General features: G+C 42.3%; 2 protein-coding genes across 3 annotated transcripts in view; one reads left to right on the top strand and one right to left on the bottom strand.

The window, feature by feature from the left end:
* P2RX6 (purinergic receptor P2X 6) overlaps positions 1-1,808 on the top strand; it is a 36,043-nt gene extending 34,235 nt beyond the window's left edge. The window contains exon 12 of the mRNA XM_083151497.1: positions 149-1,808. Coding sequence (XP_083007623.1) covers positions 149-184 — 36 coding nt within the window. The 3' untranslated portion in view covers positions 185-1,808. The remainder of the gene's footprint in view (positions 1-148) is intronic.
* A 280-nt stretch (positions 1,809-2,088) lies between these two features.
* TCN2 (transcobalamin 2) overlaps positions 2,089-27,836 on the bottom strand; it is a 35,421-nt gene continuing 9,673 nt past the window's right edge. For both annotated transcript variants that reach the window (XM_083151491.1, XM_083151492.1), the window contains 9 exons: positions 27,253-27,322; positions 21,303-21,492; positions 19,835-19,989; positions 15,761-15,916; positions 13,370-13,545; positions 11,768-11,948; positions 10,586-10,763; positions 9,270-9,373; positions 2,089-5,041 (listed from right to left, as the gene is read on the bottom strand). In XM_083151491.1, coding sequence (XP_083007617.1) covers positions 4,980-5,041; positions 9,270-9,373; positions 10,586-10,763; positions 11,768-11,948; positions 13,370-13,545; positions 15,761-15,916; positions 19,835-19,989; positions 21,303-21,492; positions 27,253-27,319 — 1,269 coding nt within the window. In that variant the 5' untranslated portion in view covers positions 27,320-27,322 and the 3' untranslated portion in view covers positions 2,089-4,979. The remainder of the gene's footprint in view (positions 5,042-9,269; positions 9,374-10,585; positions 10,764-11,767; positions 11,949-13,369; positions 13,546-15,760; positions 15,917-19,834; positions 19,990-21,302; positions 21,493-27,252; positions 27,323-27,836) is intronic.

The raw sequence follows: 27,836 nt of genomic DNA, 5'->3' as shown, positions 1-27,836 counted from the left end.
CTACAGCCATTTATTAAATTGTGAAGAAGGATCCAAAACTATCAACAAATTTACTAAAGCCTCGACAAATAGACAAATAGTGGGCGCCATGTTTCTGGATCTGTATTGTCTTTGTACTTTGTACTAATAATGTGATTTTTTTTTTCAGGCAAAACCACCTAAAGAAAACCAACAACCTTCATAAACTAGCAATCATCTATTAACAAATATGAAGATAGAACTAAGAAAATATGCATTTATCCTGAGGCCTTAAGAGTTCATTGTTAATGCACAAACAAATTTACACTGTGATGACATAGTCTTATTCCTTAGGGGCTCATTTACTATTGGATAGCATATACAATGCGATCTGGGCAGGATCTACCAACCAGGATTGCATTGCAATATGCGATCCTGTCGGGGCAATATATATCCCTGCAGACACAGGGACAGGGGCTCCAAAAGGAACCCGTGCTTGTGATCTGCTTTGCCAGGTGTGGGGTCTCCGCATTCACGGTTAGCACTGACACCCAGCTGACCACACTGCCCCACAGGCAGTGCAGTCTGTAGCCCATAGTCCCAGGGTTAATGCCATCTCAGAATGGCGGTAGCCCAGGGACATTATAACCTATGGGGGATTTGGCTAGTGGTGGAGCAGGAGGGATCTTAGCAGTATTGGAGATTCCTGTTGCAGTCCCTCCATCATCATAGGCGTGCTCACATTAAGTGTTAGGGGTGCACAGGCACACCCTAATGCTGTGCACACCCTTAAAAACACTTCCTTGCTGCTAGTAATACAAGCAATACCTTTTACCAAAGACTGTATTCCACTGAAAGAAGCGCCCATCAATTAATTATGTATTTTTTGCATTGTTACTTGTACTAGACCATTGTTATATCACTACATTCCTGACTTTATTTGCTTGTACTGTTATGCAGAGTGATTAGAAGATTAAAACTGAAATAGGCAGGAGATTATGGAGTGACTGAGAGACGTTTTATATAGTAGCGTGTGCCAATAGATGATGGTAAGGTGGTGCTAGTCACACCCAATGGGCGGTTAGACATGCCCAATAGGTGGTGCTAGACACACCCCTTTGACAATGCACCACTAATAAAATGTGCTGCGCACGCCTATGTCCATGATACATGCAGGGATACTTAATATTTGCAGATAATTAGCTGCAATTTCTTTATATTAAATGGGCACCCAATCATTGTTCTTACAAAGAGCTGCATCAAATGCTACACTTAGAGGTGTTTTTATTCAATTTGTTTGAAATGCTTCCTCTATAAATTACTTGCAATGGTATACTGATTTAAGGGGTCTGCTTACTAAGCCTTGAAGAGAGATAAAGTTGAGAGAAAATGTACCAGCCAATCAGCTGCTCTCATTTTTCAAATCCACCTGTAACATGGCAGTTAAATGCTGATAGGCTGATACTTTGGACATTATTTTGATTGATTCAAGCCTCCGTGCGTTTGCACGGAGGACCGATGGTGTGTGTCTGCGCATGTGCAGATGCAGGGTGCGTGCACCCAGGGTGAAAATTCTCGCACCCTACACAGCAGGTGGGGGGGGGTGCCGGGCAACCCCATTACCATATGGGAACGCCTAGCGTTTCATGGGCGTTCTAATGAGAACGCTGGGTGTTCTCATGCTAATGAGGCCATGATGTGGGTGGGGGAGGTGGGCAGCTGACATCACCATATAGGTGTCTCTGGACTGCAAGCGCTGGAGAAACCATTTGATGGTCGTCATCCATTGAATGATTTCACCCCACCTGAGAATGGATGATTATGTAAATTAACCATTTGCAGGCGTGCAGGGGGGGGGGGGGGGGGGGCAATACGGGTGGCGTCTGATGGGCTGCAAAATTATCTCTATCTACTTTATCTCTCTTCAAGGCTCAGCAAGTACGTTCCTTCTTTTGTTTCTATTACTTTTCAGAATTTGTTTGTATTGTTAATTTTGAATGGTTAATGTTTTTTTAATTACATTTTTGTAAACTTCTCCTTGCAGCAGTATGCACTAGGAAAGTATTAATTGAATTGCTTTGTAATAGTAGTACAGGGACTATGGGAGTCAAGTTGATTAAAGTCCACATGTGCAAAATTATTGTGTTTTTAATTTGATTTCAAAATAAATACACCACAATGTCAGGGCATTACTAAACAGCATCATTATAAAGATCAAGAGCAAAAAACCATTCACACCAAATCAGACCCCTAGTCTTGAGCTACGGTATACCTAAAATGTACAGTATTATAATTCATAGAGCATAAAGGGGGTTATTCAGTTGTTATTACCCCCTGATCTCCCATCTAGAGTGATGGGAGATCGCGGGGCGATATTCAATTGTTGCATTAAATTGCGCTTGTCGCACTCATTGGGGTGGGGTTTAGCCACGTAAAGCAGTCAACTTGAATAATCGAACGGTTACTCTTTGCTTATCTCAGCTTGTTACTCGCAGGGTAAATTGGTAGGATATACATGAATACTGTTTATGGTGTCATCTGTCATGAAGTTACAGTATATATGACAACAGCAGTTTGGCCACTTTAAAAATCTGTTTGGGTCTCGCCTTGCACGAATAATTGCAAGAGAGAATAATGCTACAATCTGTAGCATTATGAGAACTTGAGAACTCCTATATAAGATGGTAGGATGGTTATTTCCATCCTACTCCAAGTGTATATTCTTCTAGTAGCTACTCTATATATCATGCACAGACACAAATGTAATGAAAATAATCATAGTAACACATATAATGATAATAGTCTTTTCTACAAGATGGCAAAGTTTATTCAAAATCAGTTTGGAAATATTGTTAATATGAATTATAACAGTATAAATAACACTAAGTTATGGTGCAGCCATTATCAGTTTTGTGCTCTACAAGTCTGGGGTAGAACAACAGTTCTCAAATTGGGCCTTCCAGTTGTTTTGTATTTCTATCCTTCATCACATTACTACATACCTCCCAACAGTTTCCTTCTTCACAGGACAGTCACTTTTTTTGTGACTGTCCAGTCTCCCACCTGCAGGCAGCACTGTCCCGCTCAGGTGGAGCAGTTGGGAGTCCCTGTCATTCGCTGGTCTGCCCATCAGAGCAGTGAATAGGCGCCGTGCACATGAACACAGCGACTATTCAGGGGAACAGGGCACATGGACAGAAGCTCACAAAGTACTTGCCATGTCCCCACACCTTCACCTCCTTACATAGCACTTATGTGCTTCTTATTTAACACCTACTAATTTTCATTTGTGTGCTGCCCTGGAGTAGTCAGCCTGTGCCGGCATATTGGGGGCCCACACCCCAGACCCATACCCAGCGTTAGGGACCCCCAGTGACAGAGATGCCTTGACGTACGGCCTGGGGGCTTAGCCCTATATCTGCAGATATATGCAACCAAGATCTCTGCATTATCTGATTATTATATGTATATTTCTCATTCAGTGTGCAATTGGGATACAAACTGTTTTTTTTCCTAACCAGATTTACCCCTCCCTGTTGGCACCTGAATGACATTACCTCTGATTAAGCAGCTTGCCAATAAAAGTGTTGTGCAGTTGAGAGAGGCATAGATGGGTCAGCATTAGGAGGGATTGCTGACACCTGAGTGCCATTGGAGAAGCCAGGGGTAGCTCCTGGTAAGCTGGCTCTCAGATGTTGTAAGCCATTATCATGTGGCCTTACACTGGGCTATTAGGCCCAAAAATTTGTTATTGTGCATGGGATGGGTTTGGGAGTGTGATTCCCTCTTTGTTGGTATGGCTGGCCTGCTCCAGGTTAGCACACCCTAACACTTTATTAACATTTATGTTTTTCCCTATCACATTGTATGTATTATTTTAACCACACCTTCACCTCCTTACATAGCACTTATGTGCTTCTTATTTAACACCTACTAATTTTCATTTGTGTGCTGCCCTGGAGTAGTCAGCCTGTGTCGGCATATTGGGGGCCCACACCCCAGACCCATAACCAGTGTTAGGGACCCCCAGTGACAGAGATGCCTTGACGTACGGCCTGGGGGCTTAGCCCTATATCTGCAGATATATGCAACCAAGATCTCTGTATTATCTGATTATTATATGTATATTTCTCATTCAGTGTGCAATTGGGATACAAACTGTTTTTTTTCTCCTAACCAGATTTACCCCTCCCTGTTGGCACCTGAATGACATTACCTCTGATTGAGCAGCTTGCCAATAAAAGTGTTGTGCATGTCCCCACAGTGACAGAAAAAATGGAGGGGGGTGTATGGATTGCAGCATGTCCCCGTTTGGGAGGGCATACCTTTTCCCGGGAGCGAACACATGCAGTCCCTACGCCAGAATTTGAAAAGTTGGGAGGTTTGTTTCTATAGTTACGGAGTGTCACAAAAGGAGAACCACAGCTGTACAGAACAACTCTGCTCACTGAAGTACATCAGATAGAAGTGCAATAATAATAACCAGCTGTCAGTGAAATACTAAAATATATTTTGTTAATTTATCAATTTCTGTTATCGCAGATCAGAGGACATAGACTACTCCAGCCTACAACTCATGAAATCCTCCTTTCCTTCCAGGGGCCTTGATGCATCCACTTTAGAAATGTATGACTTTATGACGAGGAGCCTGAAGGGCTTGCTAATTTCATTATTTCTTAAAATGTTTTTGAATCCACGTGAGCAGATTCTGAATCTGCACAGATTTCATATGAGCTAGGCTTCTAATTCTGCATAAACTATTCTATCCGCTCTGCAGAACGCTAAGCTTTGTGGCTTCGGGAAGCAGCTGATTAGATCATACCTTCATTTCATTTGCATTGCTATCATCATTCTAGTGGTAATCTATAATTAACAATAAAGATTTAAGGCAATTTCCTAAAATGATGAAATGCGTATTACAGAAGTAGGTTAGTACTCTAGAGACGGGCGGAATGACCGGCCCTCTAACAGCACGGTAATAAAACATTCTAGTGGTCTTGGCTGATGGAGGTTATGTTAGATCATAACGATGAAGGTCGCAGGATGATTGTTTCACCATTCTTGGGCTTGTAATCTGCAATACCTGAGAAACAAATACACGTACTATAAAATCAAATATAAAAAATACTAATGATGTAGCACAAGAGATATGTGATAGTAAAAAAATAAAAAGTAGAAATAGAAAGCATAACAAAAGTAAAGAAGCAGCCTCTGCCATCTATTGGTCATGTTTGGTAGTGCTACCCAAAATTGCATTCTGAGTTCTGACAACTCACTCCAGAATATAGCTTTGATAAAGGTCTGTGAGGGAGCGAAACCGGTCAGAGTTCTATTGCATTGGAACAGTTATTGGAATTAGCCCCTAGGACACCTTTTCAGGATCTTAAATGCGACCCACCATTTGCCACTTATAAGGGAGACCAGGATACTCACAGCTGCAGCAGCTGCTGTTTCATTATTGTTTCCACTTACAGCACAGCCAGCTCCAACAGCCTAACAAGTGAGGAGCTCAATACCGGGAGAGATAACACCCCCCCCAGCCGGCCCAAACAGAAATGTATACTCCATAGGAGTGCGGACGACTGTTTTACAGTATTGATCTGGACAGAGCGCTTATATGGTCCTAGTAACCCGAGAATACAGACTTAAAGGGGAAGTGTCCATATACGGACATGATAAATATATGATGCATTGATACTAAGGGGTAGATGTATGAAGCAGTAATAAGGGAGGAGAAGTGATAAGTTCCTGGTACTTTATCACCGGCCAATCAGCTCCTGACTGTCCCTTTTGAAACACTGCCTGTAACTTAACAGTCAGGAGCGGATTGGCCGGTAATAAAGTACCAGGCACTTTGTCACTTCTCATCCGTTATCACTGCTTCATCCATCTACCCCTCCGTTTTGAATATTTTTAGATCCACCTCTAGTTATTTTTTTTACGTATTTGTGATTTATTTATGTGTGCACACTGAAATGTATTGATTTTATGATTACGTTTGTGTAATAAACTATTATATAGTACAATTTGAGTTTGATTCATCCATGTCAGCCTTATTCTAGATTACATTAGTGCAGATATTGCGCTGAACATTTGAGTTCTGATGCTTCAGTGTGAATAGGGAACCTACTGCCCAACATACTCCACTACAGATTACAATGTGCTTGACTGGCTTTAAACCTGTGTATGGACCTTTGGTGTTCTCTGCTTGCTCTTTTCTCCTATTATGTCTCTACTTGTTGCTTGAGTGTTCTTGTTATACATAAACAGCACAAAGTATCAGTGCAGTCTGAATCTCCCATATCAGAAATGCTTTCACCGGAAGTATTCTAAGTGACTATTTCTACCCGATCGCATGTGTGAAAATGCATAGTTCCGCTGCTTTTTGGGGATCCAATGCATTTTCATGTGATATAGGGCAATTTGACACACAAAACAAATGGGATTGGACAGCCCAAATTGATCATTGGCCTAGCCCATTTTTTGTGCGGCAAATTACCCAAGGTAATAGGATACCATACACTGCACGTAATTTTATACAATTTTTTTATAATTTTGTGCATGAAAAAAGGTTTGTGCACATTGAACCATCAGAAAGTAAATCTGTCACTAGCTCAGTCTTGCTTAAGCATTTTGGTATTTTGGAATTTCTGGGATATTGGATTTTTTGGCTATGGGAGACTCAAGGTGTATTATACAAATAGTCAGTGCTGTAAATAGACATTTTGGTGCCCTGTGCCAGGAATGAAATTGTTGCCTCGCCCATACTCAAGATAGGGACCGTTCAAATTTAGGCTGTGGCTTCATGAGGAAGGGGTGTGGTCACATAATAGTACCAATTCACATGACACCACACAGTAGTGTCTGTTATTAACATTAGTAGTGTTACTTGTACACATTTCAACAGGTAGAGCTCCTTAGACATGCCGTGCCAGGTAGAGTCCCTTAGACACACTGCACCAGGATCATGCACTCCGTGATGCTTATTACACATTATGCCACACGCTGTAATGCCAGTTACACAATATGCCCCATACCCTAATGCCCATTACATATTATGTCACACACTGTAATTCCCAGTAGTGCCAATTACACATAATGCCCCCAGTAGTGCCCATTACAATTAATGCCACCAATAGTGCCCCTTACATAGTGTCCCCAGTAGTACCACTTAGAGTGACCCCAGGAATGTACCCTTACACACTGCCCCTTACACAGTGCCCACATTAGTACCCCTTACACAATGCCATTAGTGCCCCTTATACAGTGCCCCTTACACAGTGCTTCTTACACAGTGCCCACATTAATGCCCCTTACACAGTGCCATTAATGTCCTAATACAGTGCCCCAGTAGTGCCCCTTACACAGTGCCCACATTAGTACTCCTTACATAGTGCTCACCGTTTAGTCAGTTTAGCCTTCCGCCGTTGCTGCTGCAGCAGAGAGGACAGCAGCTGCTTCTAAGCTGCAGAGTGGCTCACACCAGGGCCAATGGACATTTGAAATATGGTGCTGGCTCATGAGCCAATCGGAGCTTGTGGTTTAGCAGTCAATCTGTAACTGCAGAGGCCAGACCGCAAGCTGTGATAGGTTAGCGGGCCAGCGCTACATTTGATATGCCCGTTGCCCTGGTCTAAGCCACTCAGCAGTGTAGGAACTGACGGCACCACATGCAGAATGCGCCAACCAATAGGTGGATGGCAGGTGTTGCCACAGTGCAAATGCGCTGTGGGCTAGGCATTACTGGCACACACCTAGTTACGGCCCTGCAAATAGTTGAAATATGTCAAACAATGTACACTACCTTTCAAAAGTTTGGAGTCACTTAGAAATGTCCTTATATTTTAAAGAAAAGCACTGTTTTTTTTTAATGAAAATAACATTAAATGATTTAGAAATACACTCTATACATTGTTAATGTGGTAAATGACTATACTAGGTGCAAATGTCTGGTTTTGAAAGGAATGTCTACATAGGTGTATAGAGGCCCATTTCCAGTAACCATCACTCCAGTGTTCTAAGGGTAGACTGTGTTTGCTAATCACGTTAGAAGACTAGAATGATTAGAAAACCCATGAAAACCCTTGTGCAATTATGTTAGCGCAGCTGAAAATGGGTGTGCTCGTTAGTTGAGTATCTGGGGCATCACATTTGTGGGCTCGATTATACTCTCAAAATCTCCAGAAAGAGAACTTTCATGTGAAACTCGGGAGTCCATTTTTGTTCTTCAAAATGAAGGCTATTTCATGCAAGAAATTGTCAAGTAACTGAACATTTCCTACAATGGTGTGTACCACCGCCTTCATAAAACAGCACAAAAAGGCTCTAATCAGAGTAAAAAGAGAAGCGGGAGGCCCAAGCTAGTGCCAACATCTCCAGTGACCAGGTGACCCTGGGATGCTGGCCTTATAGGCGGTGGCAAGGGAAAAATCCATATCTGAGACTGGCCAATAAGAGGAAATGATTAATGTGGGCAAAATAACACAGACATTGGACAGAGGAAGATTGGATAAAATGTGAAGGACAGACAAATCGAAGTTTGAGGTGTTTGGATCACACAGAAGAACATTTGAGATGCAGAAGAAGTGAAAATATGCTGGAAGAGTGCCTGACACCATCTGTCAAGTGGTAATGTGATGGTTTGGGACTGCTTTGGTGCTGGTAAAATGGGAGATTTGTACAAGGTAAAAGGGATTTTGAATAAGGAAGACTATCACTCCATTTTACCATGCCATACACTGTGGACAGCACTTGATTGGAGCCAATTTCCTACTCCAACAAGACAATGACCCAAAGCACACCTCCAAATTATGCAAGAACTATTTAAGGAAGAAGTAGGCAGCTGGTATGCTGTCTGTAATGGAGTGGCCAGTGCACGCAAGAAATGCCCATCAAGCCAATCCAACTTGTGGGAGGTGCTTCAGGAAGCGTGCGGTGAAATTTCTTCAGATTACCTTAACAAATAAACAGCTAGAATGCCAAAGGTCTGCAGTGCTGTCATTGCTGCAAAAGGAGCATTCTTTGATGAAAGTTCAAAGGACAAAATTATTATTTCAAATAAAAATGTCTTGAATATATGTTCTATTCATTATGCAACTCATTTGATAAATAAAAGTCAGTTTTCATGTAAAACACGAAATTGTCTGCATGACCCCAAACTTTTGAATGGTAATGTAACTGTAAAATTTAAGTCTGGAGATTTAAATTCACATTGGATCTAGAGCCAGTCTAGATGTGAGCTAAGCTAATGGAGCCAGTCTGCAGCAACAGCTGGCAAACCCAGAGCATTGCCGATGCAACGATTAACTCACCTTCTAACAAGGAAACATCTGGATCCCTGAGAAGCTGCCAATAGCCCTTGACATCATTGATTGTCGTCAGGAAAGGTCCATGCAGGGAGTCTTTTGTTTCAAATCTGTGGGAGGGAATATGCATTGTAACATCTACTAACTGTAGTCAGCAGAATGGGAGAAATCATTCTATAATGCAATATAGTAAACAGATAGAACAGCCCATTTAGCTTGTCCTGTGGTTTATTGTACAGACAGATCTTTGTTTTGTTTTCCCTATCAAGTTTAATATATAAGAAGAAAGAACTGTGCTACAAAGGAGGTAGTTATCAATACTTAGGGGTTCATTTAATTAGGATCGCGTAAACAAAGCGATCTGGGTGGAACATTACCACCCGGGATCCCTTTGTAATATGCAATCCTATAATTGGGATGTGTCTCCCTGCGCTAGCAGGGACAGAGCTCCAAAAGTAGCACGTCCCATGCGATGCACTCAGCCTGGTGTCAGAGGTCTGCGCATGCACTGTTAGCGCTGACCCCCCGCCAACCCCACTGACTGCACTGCGACACTGGCAGTGCAGTCTGTAGCCAAAAGGCTACAATGGGCTACCTCCATCTCAGAATGGCGGTAGTCCAGGGAGCCGATGCGATGCTGCCTGATATTGATAAACTGTTCAGCATCGCATCCTCCATGCAAACCTATGGGTGATGCAGCTGCCAGCAGAGCAGGAGGGATCGCAGCAGGGATAGGAGATTCTTGCTGGGGTCCCTCCAGATACATTTGGAGGCTACTTAATATTTACGGCTAACGGATTTAGCCTCAAATATTAAATGATAAATGGGCTATTATATTGAATGCAACATAGTCCAAAGAATTAATTAAGCTGATTAATTTACAATCCTTAATTACATTATCATGTGGCAGCGATGGACTGGAATTTAAGCAACCACGCACATCATAGGTGTTTAGATGTACGCACTGCGTAAGGTAAGGTTAGGCTGTGGGTAGGGTGACTTAGGGTTAGGCACTAAGAAGGAAGGGGATAGGCACTGAGTGGGAAGGGTTATGGTCAAGCCTTGAAGGGGGGGGGGGGGGGAGTTAGGTGCCAACAGTAAGGGATAGGGTTAGGCTAAGTGCAGGTGTTTCAGGGATAAATACTTTGTCAGTATTGAGGGGGTCTCATATGTTATATTACAGATGCAGTTCTGCAGACCATTGTTTGCATATGCATATTTCATGGGATGCCAGGCACACATTACTTCACGCGAAGCTTCTTTGAAGGGTTGTTTCACTGAAATTTACAAAAAAAAATTGTTCATTATATCTATGAACTTACGAGAAATCTGAATTCTGTTTCCGTACAACTTTCAGTATGTCAAGAAGTGAGGACTGTGAATGGACCTCAAAGAGTTTATTGAACTTCTGACCTTCTACCACCAGTCGAACCTGGATCAGCTCTTCACCAATGTCAGCAATGGGTGGGGAGGGTGAAGTGGGGATTACCAATGGATCATCTAAAGAGAGGAGAGGTGCATAGTTAATTTAAAGGAGTAGCAGTATCATCACCAAATTTACAGACTAGCTAGCTCGGGTTTTACTTGCAGTGTGCTAAAAGATGTAAAGGATGCATTTAAAACCAGATAGATAGAGACACGGTTTCAGAATTCTGTTGATCCATATCAGGACCCTTGGGTATAACTGAAGGTGAAGCAAGGGTTTTTAGGTAGTTCTTGCTCAAAGAACAGATTTGGACAGTGGAGGCTCCTACTTACTTTTAGGAGGAGAGCTACCTTGCCCGGAGAGGAGAAAGCCAGCATTGGTGGGGCGTGCATGCACAAAATACTGGCTTCTAAGGCCTGTATCAGTTACAGCCCATATAAACTGTCTAGGGCTGCATAAAAGGCAGAGAGTGGCTTCCTACTGGAAGCATACTGTCTCCTTATGGCAGCCTGATCTGGCAGTCCCAGAGAGAGGAAACACCTCCCAGTGGGACTGAATATAGTGTCTGTGACTTACAGGGAGGACTTCTTCCAATTGGAAGTCATTGCCAGTCATAGAAAATAACTGACAGCATCTGTCTCATGGACACTGAGCAGAGGTGGTGGATTTTACTGGGGCAGCTGCAGTCCTGCAGCCCATAGATAAAATCCCAATAAACATATGGACTGATAACTGAAAGGCTCAGACATTCATAGCAATTGTAACAACAGGTTGTCACTCTGGAATGGAATATGCACAAGGACAGAGAAGTAGAATCCCAGCCACAAAACCATGCCTTGTAAGTTAATTCCCCTTTAAAAAAATGTCAGACTTTGGCCGACATCCCGCAATGCCGCTGAACTCGGGCGGCATTACATTCCGCCCATTATATTTTGGGCTAGTTGCCTAATGTGGCTGCAGCAGGTATGGCAAATACCTCTCCAGTATTGACAAATAATAAACAAACTGTTGATTGTACAGTACTCAGAACATCACCATTATGTCAGGACAATGTATCAAGCATCAGCTAATGACTTACTTTCAATTTTTCCACATCGTACATTAGCCACATCCATGTAAGATTTTTGGTGCAAAACAGGTATTAACTGGGACATCATCCCCGGGTTAGAGAACTTTCCTTGTTTCATCGCATCCACAAGGGCAGACATTGCCTTAGAACAGGAATCTCTCGTTTTTTTGCCAACCAATTGTGAGAGAAACTGCGGAAGAGACAATTTTGTTTGGATAAAGGGCTTTCATAAGTTCCTAAAACCAAATGAATATGAGAAGCTTCTACGCAAGATCAATAGAGCGCGTAGCTTCTTTTTACAGACAAGTCCCAAGCTTTGTGATGCAGCATGTAGTAAATGTATGGCTTTAGGCTGTGAGTAGTAGTCATGGAAGCCATGTTTCATACCATCCAGAGCAAGCCCATAGCTATCACTGGGGGTGATTCACAGACCCATGCAGATGCATGTGCAGCTAAATTACGAATATATGCTAATATCTCAGACACTGTCTTGTACATACAGATGCCAGGTAATGATGCATATATTGACTAAAGAATTTGTTAGAGAGACAAGGGGGTGAACAATCTGTCAGAGTAGTTTAAATAATTATTTACTTCACCTCCATGATCCAAACTGTTATATCAGGACAAGGAAGGGTAAAGTTCATGTAGTTTGCACTAACAAGAGCTTTCAAGGGGCGCAGTTGTGTTAGCACAATAATAAACAAACAATTCCAATAAAAATTATTATTTTTTATTTTAAAAAGAAATAACAATATCCAAAAGTGAAGTGCACTTCATTGATAAAACAGGACAATACAAGACATACAACATATAGACAAACAAAGGCTATTTTAATAGCTGGGTGAATCCGGCATGAGGCTTAAACTAATCAGGCATTCATTATTAAACAGGCATCTGCAGCATGAGGAAGCCGCTGATGTTGATCTAGGCGGAGAAACGCGTTTTGTTGCTGTGCCAGAAATACCTGCACCTGCATAAATACCTGCACCCAGAGACTGCTGTGGAGATTGCCGGAAAAGCTATTAAGCAGAGAAAACGGCTATTGCTAAAATCTGAGGAACCGTCTCCCTCCCCTTATACATCAGGGGAGCCCCTCCATTGAATTAGAGGTTGGACTGTCCATCAAAGGAGCCCAGAGTTCCCAAACAGCAGCTATCTTGAACACATTTCGGGACTGGTAACTATATATATGCTGCAGATGCCTGTTTAATAATGAATGCCTGATGAGTTTAAGCCTCATGCCGGATTCACCCAGCTATTAAAATAGCCTTTGTTTGTCTATATGTTGTATGTCTTGTATTGTCCTGTTTTATCAATGAAGTGCACTTCAGTTTTGGATATTGTTATTTCTTTTTAAAATAAAAAATTATCATTTTTATTGGAATTGTTTGTTTATTATTGTGCTAACACAACTGCGCCCCTTGAAAGCTCTTGTTAGTGCAAACTACATGAGCTTTACCGTTCCTTGTTCTGCTTGAGGTACACATCCTCTAACAAGGGGCTGCAAAGGTGTATAGCAACAAGGGATCTTGGATACATATCACCAGCGCTTCTATTTTAGCCCCTGGGCTAATTGTTGGTCTTTTTCTGTTATATCAGGAGACTCACCTGCACAGCAAGTGGGGTGCTGTAGATATTACCCAGCTGCCCCTCAGACCTTTGAGATGCCAAAATCTTTTCTTTAATATTTTTAATCTCCCGCTTCATTTCCTCAATGAGTTCACGAGGATAACTGCTGCGCTTCTTCAAACACAGGAATGCTAAACCGGCCATCGCCTCTGTATCTGCAATAGCAAAAAATAAGTTGTTTTTTTCCCCAACCTCCCCTCCCACAAAAAAAATCTGACACCCAAGAAAAATATGCGTACTGTGCATACCGTATGGGCAGTATTCAATGCCTTTTTGCGAGCTGTGACAGCGAACAGAGCTGACTGGCCACACTCACCATTTCCACCTTGCCGAAGGGAACCAGCCAGTGAAGGGGAGGGAGTTGAATACACTGACGGCGAGCTATCGGCACTGGTTGCCATCATAGCTCGCCACCAGGAACTCATCTGCTTGCTAATTATTAATGGAACTGTGTTCATCTACATTCATATCGTTATTCATCTTCATCCATTGAACTGAAATTGTATTCCATCAGTTTAAACTTCATCTGTTCCTATATACATTCACAGTGATGTCACGTTTGGATTATCTCTGCTAAATTTAGAAAAAAGCATCTCTCTGGACTCTCCCTCTTGAGGGATGGTACTATAGTAATACTTAATTTATCCTCTAATTTGCCTGTCAGTTAAATCCATTGCGGTTCTACAGTTTATTGTAGGATAATTGTTTTATATATCTGTCTACCTGTATGTTTTCTTGTGTTTTTAGTATTAATTTTTATTAAATTTGCTGTTATTTCTTGCACGGTCTCTCTTCTCTATATTATTCAGGTTTCAATTAGGACAACTGGAACAAGATTGGAAGGGTCACAGCCAAAAAAACGAGTCTCACTTTAGCAGCTTTCTTATGGGGCTTACACACGAGGCTATTTCAGGGCATTTTCTAAGTGATTTAACTAGAGCGCTAAGAAAATGCCCCTACATTGCTCTTATTGGAGAACACTAGCCCTGACAGATCACTCAGCACACAGCGCTGATACGTCGCTGTGTGCTGAGCGATCGTGCAGTGCGTTCTTAGCGATCTAGCATCACTCAGAACGCTCAGCAAATCTCCCCGTTTGTAGGCTTCTTTACTTTCAATGAGGCCTCATTTCACATATTGCTTTTCTGCCCAGCAACATCTAGTTCTATATTTTAAATTTTAAAGGTAAGTTTTCATGGGCGGTGAATCCAGTAATAGAAGAAATATGACATAAATTATGGGGGGAAGGAGGTGGCTGGGGGTGTCCTTCCCTTTGCCTGGGTCATCCAGACCCAATGATACGCCAAACCTCTAGATTCAGTCCTAAGTATTATGATTTAAAAATATGTCAAATAGATTAGCATTCTCCTACAGCAGGGGTTCTCAAACTGTGGGTCCTGACCCCAAAGTGGGTCCCGACCTTCTCAGCATGGGGTCACGACTCCATGTTGCTGACCATCAGGCTCATGACTTTTCTAATCTCAGTCAGTGATACAAGGAGTCTTATAGATCTGTTGAGTTGTCTGTTATGTTAGACTCCTCACATCACTTTGCGCCACCACAATGCTGCCATGTATGTGCTGTCTGCTGACTACAAATGTGATGTGATGACCTTCTGCAGTAATGTGCTGGGGTCCTGTCATTTATTTCTATTGTCTGATGGGGTCCCATAGCAAAATAGTTTGAGGACCCCTGTCCTACAGCATTGGCTGTTGTTACATTTGAAGGCTTATACCGCTTTTACACTGCCAAAACTTTCAAAAACCCGTAGTTTTAAACGGTATTTAAAACGGATCTGAGCCTTCACATTGCAGTAAATTACTGTTTTAAATACCATTCACATCAGTCAACCCGTTTAATCCCCTGAACACATTTCAAGGCAGAACGCAGGGTACAGCCTATCACAGGTCTGAAATCTGTTGTTTTTACTAAATACCGTTTCAGAGCCATTCTCACGGCATAAAAAAAACGGCTCTGAAACGTGTAGGACTCTGCTTTTTAAACGTTTTGAAATACCGGTTATCTTTAACTGGTAAATCAACTCTGGCACTTTCCCACTGCAGCCTTAAATGTTTTGAAATGGGAAAAAAAGGCAATATACCGTTTAACAAGTGCGGTGTGAAAGGGGTATTAGCTGCACTTACACATAAGCATACCTTGTACTTTGCAGGGATCACACTCAATTATTACTTCAGCTATTATCAATCAACATTTTTGCTGATCAATCCTGACCACTTTATTCTCTTTCCATCTCATCATAATATTTTTCAGCAAAATGAACAAGCGTTCATGCCTTGTGTCCACCTAGTGTTCACAGACATTGTGATTAATTGGAAATAGCATATTTGAATCCATTAAATTCTCTCCTACCTATAGAGATGTGTTCTCCGTGGCCCAACTGATTGTGCTCTGATGCAAGGATGAGCTTGTGTATCACGTGTCTATCCATTGTCTTGTCACTGACACACATAGCCAGAATGCCCAGGCTGTACTGATAGTAGTTGGATAATGGTTTCTTATGTAGAGCTGTGGAAATGGAAAATGAAAAGCTAAACAATATTTGGGATTTCTCTACTACTTACAGATGTAACGCTACAATTTTCCAGTAGTTTTAGTAAAAAAAAAGCTTGCATATTAAATGACAAGAAATAATTGTGTAGACCAAACTATAGCGTCTATGAAAACTGGACATTTTTTTAAAGTGATTTTATGCTTAATTGACACCCTAGTACAGGACAGGCCAACCTGTGGCTCTCCAGATGTTGTGAAACTACAAATCCCAGCATGCCTTGCCACAGTTTTAACACTCCCTTATAGCAAAACTGTGGCAAGGCATGATGGGATTTGTAGTTTGATAACATCTGGAGAGCCACAGGTTGGCCAGGCCTGCCCTACCATGTGTAATATCTCTGTTATATGTCCAACCCAGTCTGTGATGTTATAATCATGTCATACCTATGTATATGTAAATATACAATGGTAACCCTTTTCTATTGCAGTGGTTCTCAAACTCGGTCCTCAGGACCCCACACAGTTCACGTTTTCCTGGTCACCTAACAGGTGCACTCATTACTGACAGACACATTTTAAAAGATCCACAGGAGGAGCTAATTATTTCACTTGGTTCTGTGAGGAGACCTGCACAACATGCACTGCGTAGGGTCACGAGGACCAACTCTGAAAACCTGTGTTCTAGTGTACTGATGCTATAAAACATGCTTAACCCCATATGGTGCTGCTGGCCTTATAGATAACACACAGCAATTATAAATGGAAAGCATAACAAAAGTGGCTTTACTGTTCTGTTATATGTAGGGGGCTTCTAAAGATTGGGGAATCAGTTTCAGATTGGTTGCTATGGCCAACTTATCCACTTGTCAGCATTAGATGGTTTGATACAACTAATGGAAAACATTTCCCTAAACCCGTGCACATTGTACAATAATGTGTATAATGTATAATGCATACCTCCCAACTGTCACGATTTTAGAGGGACAGTCCCGATTTTCGGGTCCTGTCCCGCTGTCCCACCCGCGGCAGGCATTGTCCCGCTGCAGGGGGTGGCAGTTGGGAGACCCCCCAATCTAGTAGAATAGACGCTGTGCGCATGAGCACAGCGTCTATTCTCGTATGAAAAGGAGGCAGCGGTTCATTAGCATATGCCGCACCCTCATTTGCATACGCCCCGCCCCCCTTTCGGGTGCTCGCTTCAGGTCAAAAGTTGGGAGGTATGATAATGTGTGTTGTTAAAAATGTTGTATGCTACATAAAATACATCATTTTCAGTTCCAGTGAAACAATAGTCATGGACAGAACCTGTATAAATGACACGGTCTGTCATAGTAGTACAAAGGTCCATCCGGATTCACTGGTTAATAGTCCACTACTGTGTCCAGGCAGCTGGTTCAATGCACATGACTAAGCTAACATCTTTATTAATAATCATTCATCATTTGTATCCTTTTTATAATACAGGGGTGACTCTTAGGTTAATATCTTACACCTGTACTCGGCCTCTTCTCCCCCCCCCCTTTTTTTTTCTCCTTTTTCTTCCTCTCTTCTCTTCCTTCTTTCCCCTTTTCCTGTTTTTTTCCCCCCCTATTTGGGACAAGAGGGCTTGATGCTCCAGAAGATGGAGGGAGCTGGCCTTAAATATTAATCTAGGTACTCTATTTGATGGTTGGCTTGCTATACCTAATAGAAAATGTAAGCATTTTTGGAGGGTATACCTCCATGTAATATTCTTTTGCTCCTATAATGATATTTTATGTGAATACTGTATGTAGATATATAAGAGTGTGAATTTGTTTGTTTTGATTAATGAATATGAAGAAAATTTATAAATAAAAACGAAAAAAAAAAAAAAAATCATTCATCATTTGTAAATAATATGTTTATTTTTCAAAGATTTTACTCTCATTAGGGGCCAGATGTATCAAGCTTCAAAAGTGACAAAGTGGAGAGTGATAAACATCCAGCCAAACAGCTTCTACCTGTCATTTTTCAAACCCAGCCTGTACCATGGCAGTTAGGAGCTGATTGGCTGGTTGTTTTGAAGCTTGATACATCTGGCCCTAGATCGGTGGTGGCAACATGATAGCTATTGGTGCTCATTGGTCCTTTCTGTAATGGTTCTACAATGTAACCTATTGGGAGACCTTGGGTAGTAACGTCTATATTATAGTGCAATCCTTTTCAGAACAGTAACCGGTACCTTATATTTACACAGAATAAAAATATACATGTACTAAGTGGCAGGTAACCTAACATTTATAAACCGTTGCACATTGCCTGTTGTCCAAAATACAGAATTTACTAAGCATCATATTTAATGTTTTGTAAAATGCCATCAATAACCATCGGTTTCTAAAAGCTGATTCTACCTAACGTCTTCTGACAGATATGCAGAAGAACCAACAGCGATGTACAGATTAGGATATAGGCTTGACTTGTTGCTGGGTCATCAGACTCAGATCTCAAATCTGCAATTCGTGCGGTGGGCATCTTTTGTCCTCAAACACCTCCTGTGGCATTAGGACATATTTGCATTGCTGCTGTATCTGAAGACACAATAGTCATGCAAATAACAGACAACTTAGGGGTAAATTCACTAAAGCTTCTAAAAGTGAAAAGTGGAGATGTTGCCCATAGCAACCACTAAGGTTCTAGCTGTCAGTTCTCTACTGCATTCTACAAAACGATAGATATAATCTAATTGGTTACTTTGGGCAATAGCACCACTTTTAGACGCTTTAGTAAATTTTCTCCAGCAGTGCAGTAGAAATCACCAGGAAAACGGGGCAGCAGACATTTTCCTGGCACTTTACGCGGGTACAGTAAGAAAATCACTAACAAAATGGCCACTACGCCATTTTCCAGGAGACCAGCACACGTGCAGTAGACACTGGGACAGAGGTAGGGTCCCCTTATATCCAGAATCGACAGTGCTAGAGAGGAGGGGTCCATATGGATGCTGTACATGGGCCTTCTCCTCTCTAAAAGCACCAATGCCTGACAACCATTTATAATGGGAACCAATAGTACCCTAATAATGGAAAATATATAAAAAAAATTGTTAACAATAATTATTAACCCTGCAAGAGGTGTATGGAACAGCCAAAGTTCTATTAGCACAGGGGTGGCTGTCCCTAGGGGGCTGTATATTTAATTTTGCAGGCTCCATACTTACTTAGAGATACAAGCCGAGTGCTGAGTGGCCTAGTATGGTTGGCACAATGTGAGGGGAACTCATCTCATTTTTTCCCCTTGCTATAGTGCACCAAACTGTAGCTGGTGCACCTAGTGCCCTTCAATTTAAAATGGGAGCCATATGCTCAAACAAACCACCCCCCCACCCCCAACACACACACACATTCGGATTTATCCACTGCCTAGCCTAGTAAAATATCTGCACAGTCATTTTCCAAAAGCCTCTTGGGGTATGGTACATTTCTGCCCAACTTTGTTGTGGGTTCAAGACTGCTACTTAGTAAATCTTCCATTGCTAACCTTTCATTAGGAAAACGGAGAAGGAAGATTTTTTCCCCAGTGTGGATTCTGGGAAGGATTGCAGTTGTTGTGAGCATAGCAAATCAGTGTGAAGAAATGCCACAGGAAAAACACAGTCATCGTGCCAATATTGCCAAACCAACGTTTAGTAATTTCCCACATGAAGTCATCACCATCCAACCCCTAATTACTCTGCATTCTATACGAGAATGATCAGGGTTAGGCCTACAAGGGAATTTTGTGGTGTGAATCAGTCCCCACTGAATAAGACAACAGTGTTCTATTTCTTAGCATAAAACTATATTGCTTTGTATAAGGTTACCATTGATCATTAAATGTGGTAATATGTTTATATGTTTATAATATCTCTGACAGCAAAATTGGTCTGTATTATCTATGCCACAAATAACATGGGCCCGCAAGCTGAATAGTTACCTATATTTTCCTTTTCGCGGTGAAGGTGGTATTTCAGATGTGTGATTAACCTGTTCCTTACTTGTGTGTCGGTCTCCTCACAAGAAGCCTTCTGAGCCAGCAAATGCAGAGCAAGTAGTCCAGTCCTTGGCTCATTTTCCTTGATATTTAGGCTGCTATATAGATACATTATATATTCAGTGATTAGTTCAACCTAACCATCCATAATTATTCAAAAATCCCAAAATCACATATTTTAACTGATTTTTTTAATACTAATATGTAAACATATTAATAACTAGTAAGCCCGCTTGAAGCAAAAGCTTTGAAGGCTAGTTGCCTCTGTAAGAGAGAGAGAGAAAGAGATGTAGTTTCACTGACCTAATCGCGGGAGGTGGCCACGCCTCCCATTATTAGGCCACACCCCCGATTTTACCAGGGCCCGGCATTCCTCTTGGCTGCCTTGGGCATTTATATAGATGATAAGCTATCAAAGTACTTTAACCAAACTAAAATAGACAGATCAGTAACTTCCTCTTGGTTCATGGTGTGGCCACAAATTAATCATTACATTTGTAGCAGGCACTGCCTCCAGGATTGCAGCATCTAATTGGTTCTTCTACTCCAGCTTTCCCTTACTTGTTTCACAGTCTAGCAGGCTTTCCTATGCTATGAGACCTGGGAAACCTACAGCTGCATTGAGCAATCCCAGGGCTGGGGAAATCATAGGTTATACTGATATATCTGAAGTGGCAAATGGATGAGCATGATCCATTTTGGCCAGTCATGCGATATAGACCAATGGTAGCCGTCTTCCAACTGCAGTTTAGACAGGTTCATTAGCAGCCACTGTTGTGGTTCTGGGCCACAAGCCTCCAATATTGGACCAACTGCGCTATCGCAGATTGTGGACGGTATTCCATTGTCTACTGACCCCTGATCTCCTGTCATTTGATCTTTTTATCACACTTATTATGGTCAGCTAAACCCAACCAAAGTAATGGGCATGCTGCGATATTTCCTGTTTCAGAGTGTGACTTTTCCTGCATTTCAGCTTGCCACCGCCTTGTGAGTTCGGGTGTGGTATGGTACTCCGACAGTCGGGATCCCGACTGCCTGTACTCAGAAAGCATGGCGAGCGCAAAAAAGCGCTCGTCACGCTACGGGCACAGTGGCTCGCTATGCGAGCCACCTATTCTATTCTCCCTCTATGGGGGTCGTGGACCCCCATGAGGGAAAATAGCGAGTGCCCGTCGGGCACCCGGCTGTCGGCGCTTTGACAGTCGGGATCCCGACATCAGGTAAATTACTGTCGGGATCCCGACTGTAGGGAACCCGTCTGGCACCCGTGAGTTCACTTTTAAAATTTCTACTTCTCTAAATATCACTTCACTTTGGAAGACAATATTTTATCTATTATATTGGCTATCACCTAAACATAAGGGGGAAACATACACTAGAAGAAAAGGTACATTTTATGTTAAAGTACCTCCGGGATATGGTCTCCACTGAACTTTTTAGTCTCATATAGTACTCCTCCTCTTTTTCCAGATTGTGATCTTCGGAAAGACGAAGTCCAACATAGACACTGGGATTGGCATCGTGATTCACATCAAGTGTTGTTCTTAATAACTTTAGATTCAAAGACCTGATCAGATGCGCGCTTCCTTCGGGAATTTCTATTAAAACACAAAAGGCGATTAACATAAATTACCATAAAATGCTGCAACCTAAACTAAACAGATGAGTTTAATAGCCAAGGTGCAGGGTGTGACCAAATCTAATAAATGACATGAATTTATTGTAAATTCTATATTGCCAATGTATCTTCCTTAATGTTGTCACTGTCTGCACCTGTCCATCACACATAAATGATCTAAATATCAATATTCAAGTAATGTTATCCAATGATGGGCATCTGGTTGAAATATCTACAGTTAAAAGATAAGACAGTCAACAGTGAAAGGTTGACAGGGTCAAAAGGTCGAAAGATAGACAGGGCTTAAGGTTGACAGGTTAAAAAAGGACAAATGGTTCTGATGGTCAACATGACAATTGTCGACACGCATCTGATCGACACAAATTATATTTTTTCTCAACTTTTTGAGTGAGGGGCCTTGCCTGAAGTGTGATGAGCGAAGTAAGCCTGCGAGGGCACATGTTTCCACTATTTTGGTTCCGATATTGGGGGAGATTCTCTAAACTAAACATGCGGTAAAAATCCCGTTATCAGGTTTTTACCGCATTTTGGGATACTCTAAACATCCCCCGCCGGGTTACCGCGACAGGGGGCATCGCAAACTTTGGTTTGATCTTATGTGTATTTTCTGATTCTTTATTAAACAAAATTGAGTAAATGGCCAGTATAAATTAAATGTACTTTATAAAAATGTATTTATACATAAGCAACATTGGGGCAGATGTATTAAGCCTTAACAAGAGATAAATGCCAGGGTGATAAGGAGAGATAAATGTCCAGCCAATCAGCTCCTTACTGACTTTTTTCAAACACAGCCTGTAACATGGCAGTTGGCAGGTGATTGGCTGGACGTTTATCTCTCCTTATCATCCTTGGATTTATCTCTTGTTAAGGCTTAATACATCTGCCCCAGTATTACTGACACAAAGTAGGAATGGTTTTCTGATCCGGCCAACCTCACTTTGAGCATTGGAAAGAGATAAAGTGGAGTACTTGCTCATACCAACAACTTTAAATGTAATTTGAGTAGATTGGCTAGATAAATCACAGCTAAAATCTGATTGATTAGTTTGGACAACCTTTCTACTTGATCCCTCTCCAAGACTTAATACATCTCCACCCTTTGTCAGACAGGGCTGACATAACTCTGATTAGTGGATAGTGCCGGTACAGTATGAATGGTGTAATGGTTAGCATTACTGCCTCACAGCGCTGAGGTCATGGGTTTGATTCCCTCAATGTCTCTAACTGTGCAGAGTTTGTATATTCTCCCCATACTTGCGTGGATTTCCTCCGGGTACTGGTAGGTTAATTGGCTCCCAACAAATTAACTCCAGAATGTCTGTGTGTGCGTGTACATGTGGTAGGGAATATAGATTGTAAGCGCCACTGGGGCAGGGACTGATGTGAATGTTCAAATATTCTCTGTAAAGCGCTGCGAAATATGTGCACGCTATATAAGAAACTGATAATAAATAAATAATAGTAAATAATAGTGCCGGTTGTTTGCAAAAGAATTTGGACGTATCAATGAATGGGCTATGTTATCTACTCATAGCATGTATGTAGAGTGACATTCTCTTTGTATGTAGATTTACATAATACCTAGTAGGTGCTTCCCAGCACTGGATTGTTGGAAACCAACTAACTTCTTAGCACAAACAGGGCTTCCTCGCTAGTGTGCCAACAAATAAAAGAGTAAGTAAGTGATCTGGTCGCTAGAGCTCTACGGTCTGCAGATTGGTCCTAATTCAGATGTGGACTATGGTGTGCCAGTTCAGATTATCGGTACTTTGCGGATGTGCAGGACTCCTTCTGCGTGTGTTTGAATGGGTCATGTGACTCAGGATGGCAGCAGACTTTGGGCGGTATTCAATGAGGCTGATTCGCCAGGTTTTTATGGCGATTTTGTGCTGTAAGGTGAATTTCTGACTAAAACGGTGAATCACCCTATTCAATGACCAGATGGCGAATACATTTCAAGGTTTTTTTCGCCATGATTCACCGAGTAGCAATCGCTATCTTTTTATGGTGAAGTGGAAAGTGAACTTTTAAAATAATGTTTTGTTTTTTACAATTGGTGGCAAAAAATCTGGAATTTTATTCTGAGGAGGGGCATGCTATTTTTATTCATGTGCTGTAAGCACATGAATATATATTTAATTAAAAAAAATATATATTTTTTTTACACAGACCAGCCAGCAGGGGGCCGGAGCCGAGCCGCTCATTAGATATTCATATATTCACTTCACCCGATCATTACATATGCATGATCGGGTGTAGTGAATATACCCGGTCCCCTGCTGGCACCCCCGGGGGGCAGCCTGTGCTGCCTGGCTCCCGGGGAGCCCACCTCCCCCCACAAACGTTCTGGGGAAGGCAGGGAGACTTCCATCTCCCTGCCTGCCACCGTCCTCAGGCTCCCTGCGGCATCGCCGCAGGAGTTAAAATTCGCCGGTCAGGGGCAGCGAGCCCCTGACTCGTTGAATACTGGAGCCGGCGAGGCTCCGGAACGCGGCGACCAGTGGCGAATGTGCAGCGAATCCTAAACAGGATTCGCTGCACATCGCCAAAATCATCATTGAATACCGCCCTTTCAGTGATTGACAGTCTGCTGCTTTTGGTTGGCTGGGATAGGCCGCAACGGCCTCTGTGAAAACAATAGGAATGTCACTGCTGTTTAGGGGATGAAGAGACTAGGGATCTCTGTCATTGTATGGAAAATGTCTTGGCCTCTGCGATAGGTAGATTGCATGGCACCATGTGTGAGGCTTGGAAGCAGCAATGATAGCAACCCCAACCACATCTGAATTAGTCCCTTTGTCACCACCACAGATCTGAATAGAAAGCAGCTTCCACATTATGAAATAAGTAGAATACACTTCATGTTTTGTTATAGTCACTAATCACTGGATTTTAAAATAGTCACTAAAATGCTCTTTATATTTTATATGGGTTACTATAATATGCTCTGTTATTTATCTGTCAACATAATGTTGTCTGCATTTTACAGATGTAACAAGAATGCTCTATCTGCATTAGAATGCGCTCTGTATGGTATAGATGCTCTGTGTATGATATATGTGCCCAAGGATGTTCTCTGTAATGTACGTTATAGATTTCACTAGAAAAGGCTCTGCAATGAATATTTAATTGGGATTATGGGCCTGATTCTGGTTCATTCGCGAAAGCAAATTTGGTACTTATGTATTATCTGGGCTCCCATGTTAAATGCACCCCATTTTTTCATACCCCTACTATCCAACTACGCATGGAGTTGATTTTATATAGTGTGGCGAGCGCAGCGAGCCACCGTGCCCGAAGCGTGGCGAGCGGACGCGGTCTCATAAGAAAAACGGGAGCCCAGATATTACATAAGTACCGCAAATTCTCTACCTAATGGACAAAACCATATGCACTGCAAGTGGGGCAGATGTAACATGTGCAGAGAGAGTTAGATTTGGGGAAGCGGTACATCTGTCAGAACAGACTTAGGTCTACAGTCATTAGGTAGACCCTGGAAGGTCGACTGTCCCCAAGGTCGACAGGGTTAAAGGTTGACATGGCTCATGGTTTTAGGTCGACAGTCATTAGGTCGACATGAGTTTTTCACTGTTTTTTTACACAGTCGACATGGACACAGTTGGAGTCGAACCGCAGCCCCTCGCATCGCTTGCTATGCTTCGGGCACGGTGCCTCGCTGCGCTCGGCACCTTATTTTGTTCTCCCACCACGCCCTAGTGGATGGTAGGGCATGAAATACCACCTGTCGGCTCAAAAAACTGTGAAAAACTCATGTCGACCTAATGAATGTCGACCTAAAACCATGTCGACCTTGGCCCATGTCGACCTTAAGTCATGTCGACCTTGAGACATGTCGACCTTTAACCCTGTTGACCTTGGGGACAGTCGACCTTCCGGGGTCGACCTAATGACTGTCGACCTTGGGGACAGTCGACCTTCCGTGGTCGACCTAAGTCTGGTCTGACAGATGACCGTTTCCAGATTTGGGTGGGGTTTGTACTTCAAACTGATATCTTTATTGCATTTTAAAAATAAAGCAGCCAGTATTTACTCTGCAAAGAAACAAAATAACACCTAAATGTAACTCTATCTGCACAGGTTACATCTGCCCCCTGCAGTGCACATGGTTTAGTCCATTAGAGAGAGAATTTGCTTTTGCCAGTGAACCTAAATCAGACCCATAGCTCCCAACTTTCCCGCCTCCCGCTGGAATGTCTAATTTCTTGGGCATGTTCCTGTGTTCCACCCAAGGCAGTGTCTAGGGGACTAATTAGAAGCTCACAGAGCCTCTGGAGGGGAGTGGCCTCACAAAATGATGTGATTTTATGCCACGCCCCCAAATGTTGGGCCAAATTTCCCACTTTATACAGTTGGTATACACCTTGATAAAGCGTTGGTGTTTTGCTGGACACTATTGGAGAGAGATTATCACCAAGTCCCCTAAAGAAGTGCTGACCACCTGCTCTATCTACATCTGATCCTGTCCTAAAGACCGGTCCTCTAAAACCATGTAGAGCCTAAAGAATCCTGATGCCAAATTCAACTGGAAGGACATCCCGGGCTGGCTATTCCATATCATCTTTTGCCAAAGGGCCCACCTCCTAGGCAGATACCAGGACACACCATCTTACGGCCTTAATCACACGGACGCTCTCTGGACTTTTATGGACACAAGTTTCTGGATCAGTGCAGGTCCAATCAACACCACACGGGTGACTATACAAATATCCCAGCTCTCCCAATAGGTCCATTACCTTTTATTGAATTTGAATTTTTATTATATTTATTATTTTTCTTGTGTTTTGTATACATGTGTATGAATTTATTTATTATTTATTAAATATTTTTATTGAATTGATACAGGCACTTGAAACAGTATTTCTTTGAGCGCCGATTCACCCCTCTGTTTCTTGTTGTTTCATATTCTTATTTGGGGAATTGACCATCCCCTGAATCGGCTGCTCTCTAAGGGAATAAACTCATACATAAGCGCTCTAATAGATTGACCCACGTCAGTCTCTTTTCCAATTCTGGGAGGTATACTTGCCTACTTTTGAAAACTAGTTTCAGGGAGATTATGGTTGGTAGTATAATTTTGCACAGCGCCCCATTGAGGGGGCGTGTCATGCTCCACCCAAAGGGCGTGTCTAGTTCCGTATATGGAGAGATTGTGAAAAGAGATTGTGAATGTGGCACCTAGAAGTGTGGGTGTGTACTGCTACATCTGAGAGGAATCTTTTGACAAATGTAGATGAGCCCAAAGCAGTTAGTAATAGATACTATACTTGCTAAAGTGCTGGGAAATGGCGCTGATGATTCAAAGTAAATGTATCTGTCTCTCATTCGTTTTTTTACCCCAAAATTTAACAATGTAATGTGGGCTAGGTGACATAAGGGAGATTGCTAGACTAATGCTATTCCAGGGAGTCTCCTGCATAATGCAGGATGGTAGGCAACTACTGTATGATGCAGGCCTTATGTTGATAAATGAAATAACAATTTCCCAAAACTGTCACTGGCTGGGTAGAACTACAGTCTCATATTAAGACAAACCTAACCCACATGTTTTGGCAACACCCTGTTATTAAGCATGCTTCTACATGATTGCGAATTGCGTAGTTGTATTTTCAGCACAGGCTGAATGTTACTTCCTCACCCCATGCACTTCATCTGTTAAGTATAGAAAAGACACTGTACACATAAGTATTTAACTCACCGCATAACTTCACTTGTACAATAAAAGCTTGGAGCAAAACGACCAGGACTAGCCAACCGATAGCCATTATCTGTAGGAATAAACAATACATTTCTAAGATCAAATACATTGAACTGCTTTGAAATCCACACATATCAGGACCAACACAAATGGTTTGTGTTTTGGTCCTGACGACGGGTGCAAGCCCGAAACGGCGTTGACCGTTAAACACTAAAGTTTGTTTGCTACACTAAGACCCGGAGTGACACCTGTTATTTCTCATTGTATTTGGTGGAGCCCCCACCTGGGAGGCGGGGGGGAGTGCCGGACATTACAAGACATTATGTGTATATATATGTATATATATATATATATATATATATATATATACACACACAGATAGAGCGGGAGACATCTTTGGCCGGCGCTCACCAGATCCCTTGCACTGGCGAGCGACGTGCGTCCCAGTTTCCCGTCGGCGGGGGGACGGGAACCCTGTCCATCTCCGCTTCAGGGACGGACAGGGTTGGGGGGATGCGGCAAGGCGGCGAGGACCCGGGGTGAGGCTTCGGGGGAGCACTGTTGTAAGGGGACGCGCGCGTATC

Source organism: Crinia signifera, chromosome 1, assembly GCF_055691185.1.
Source record: "Crinia signifera chromosome 1, ASM5569118v1, whole genome shotgun sequence".
NCBI classification, from domain to species: Eukaryota; Metazoa; Chordata; class Amphibia; order Anura; family Myobatrachidae; genus Crinia; species Crinia signifera.
The sequence above is the reverse complement of the archived record's forward strand: the minus strand, read 5'-3'. Positions and strand labels throughout refer to the sequence as shown.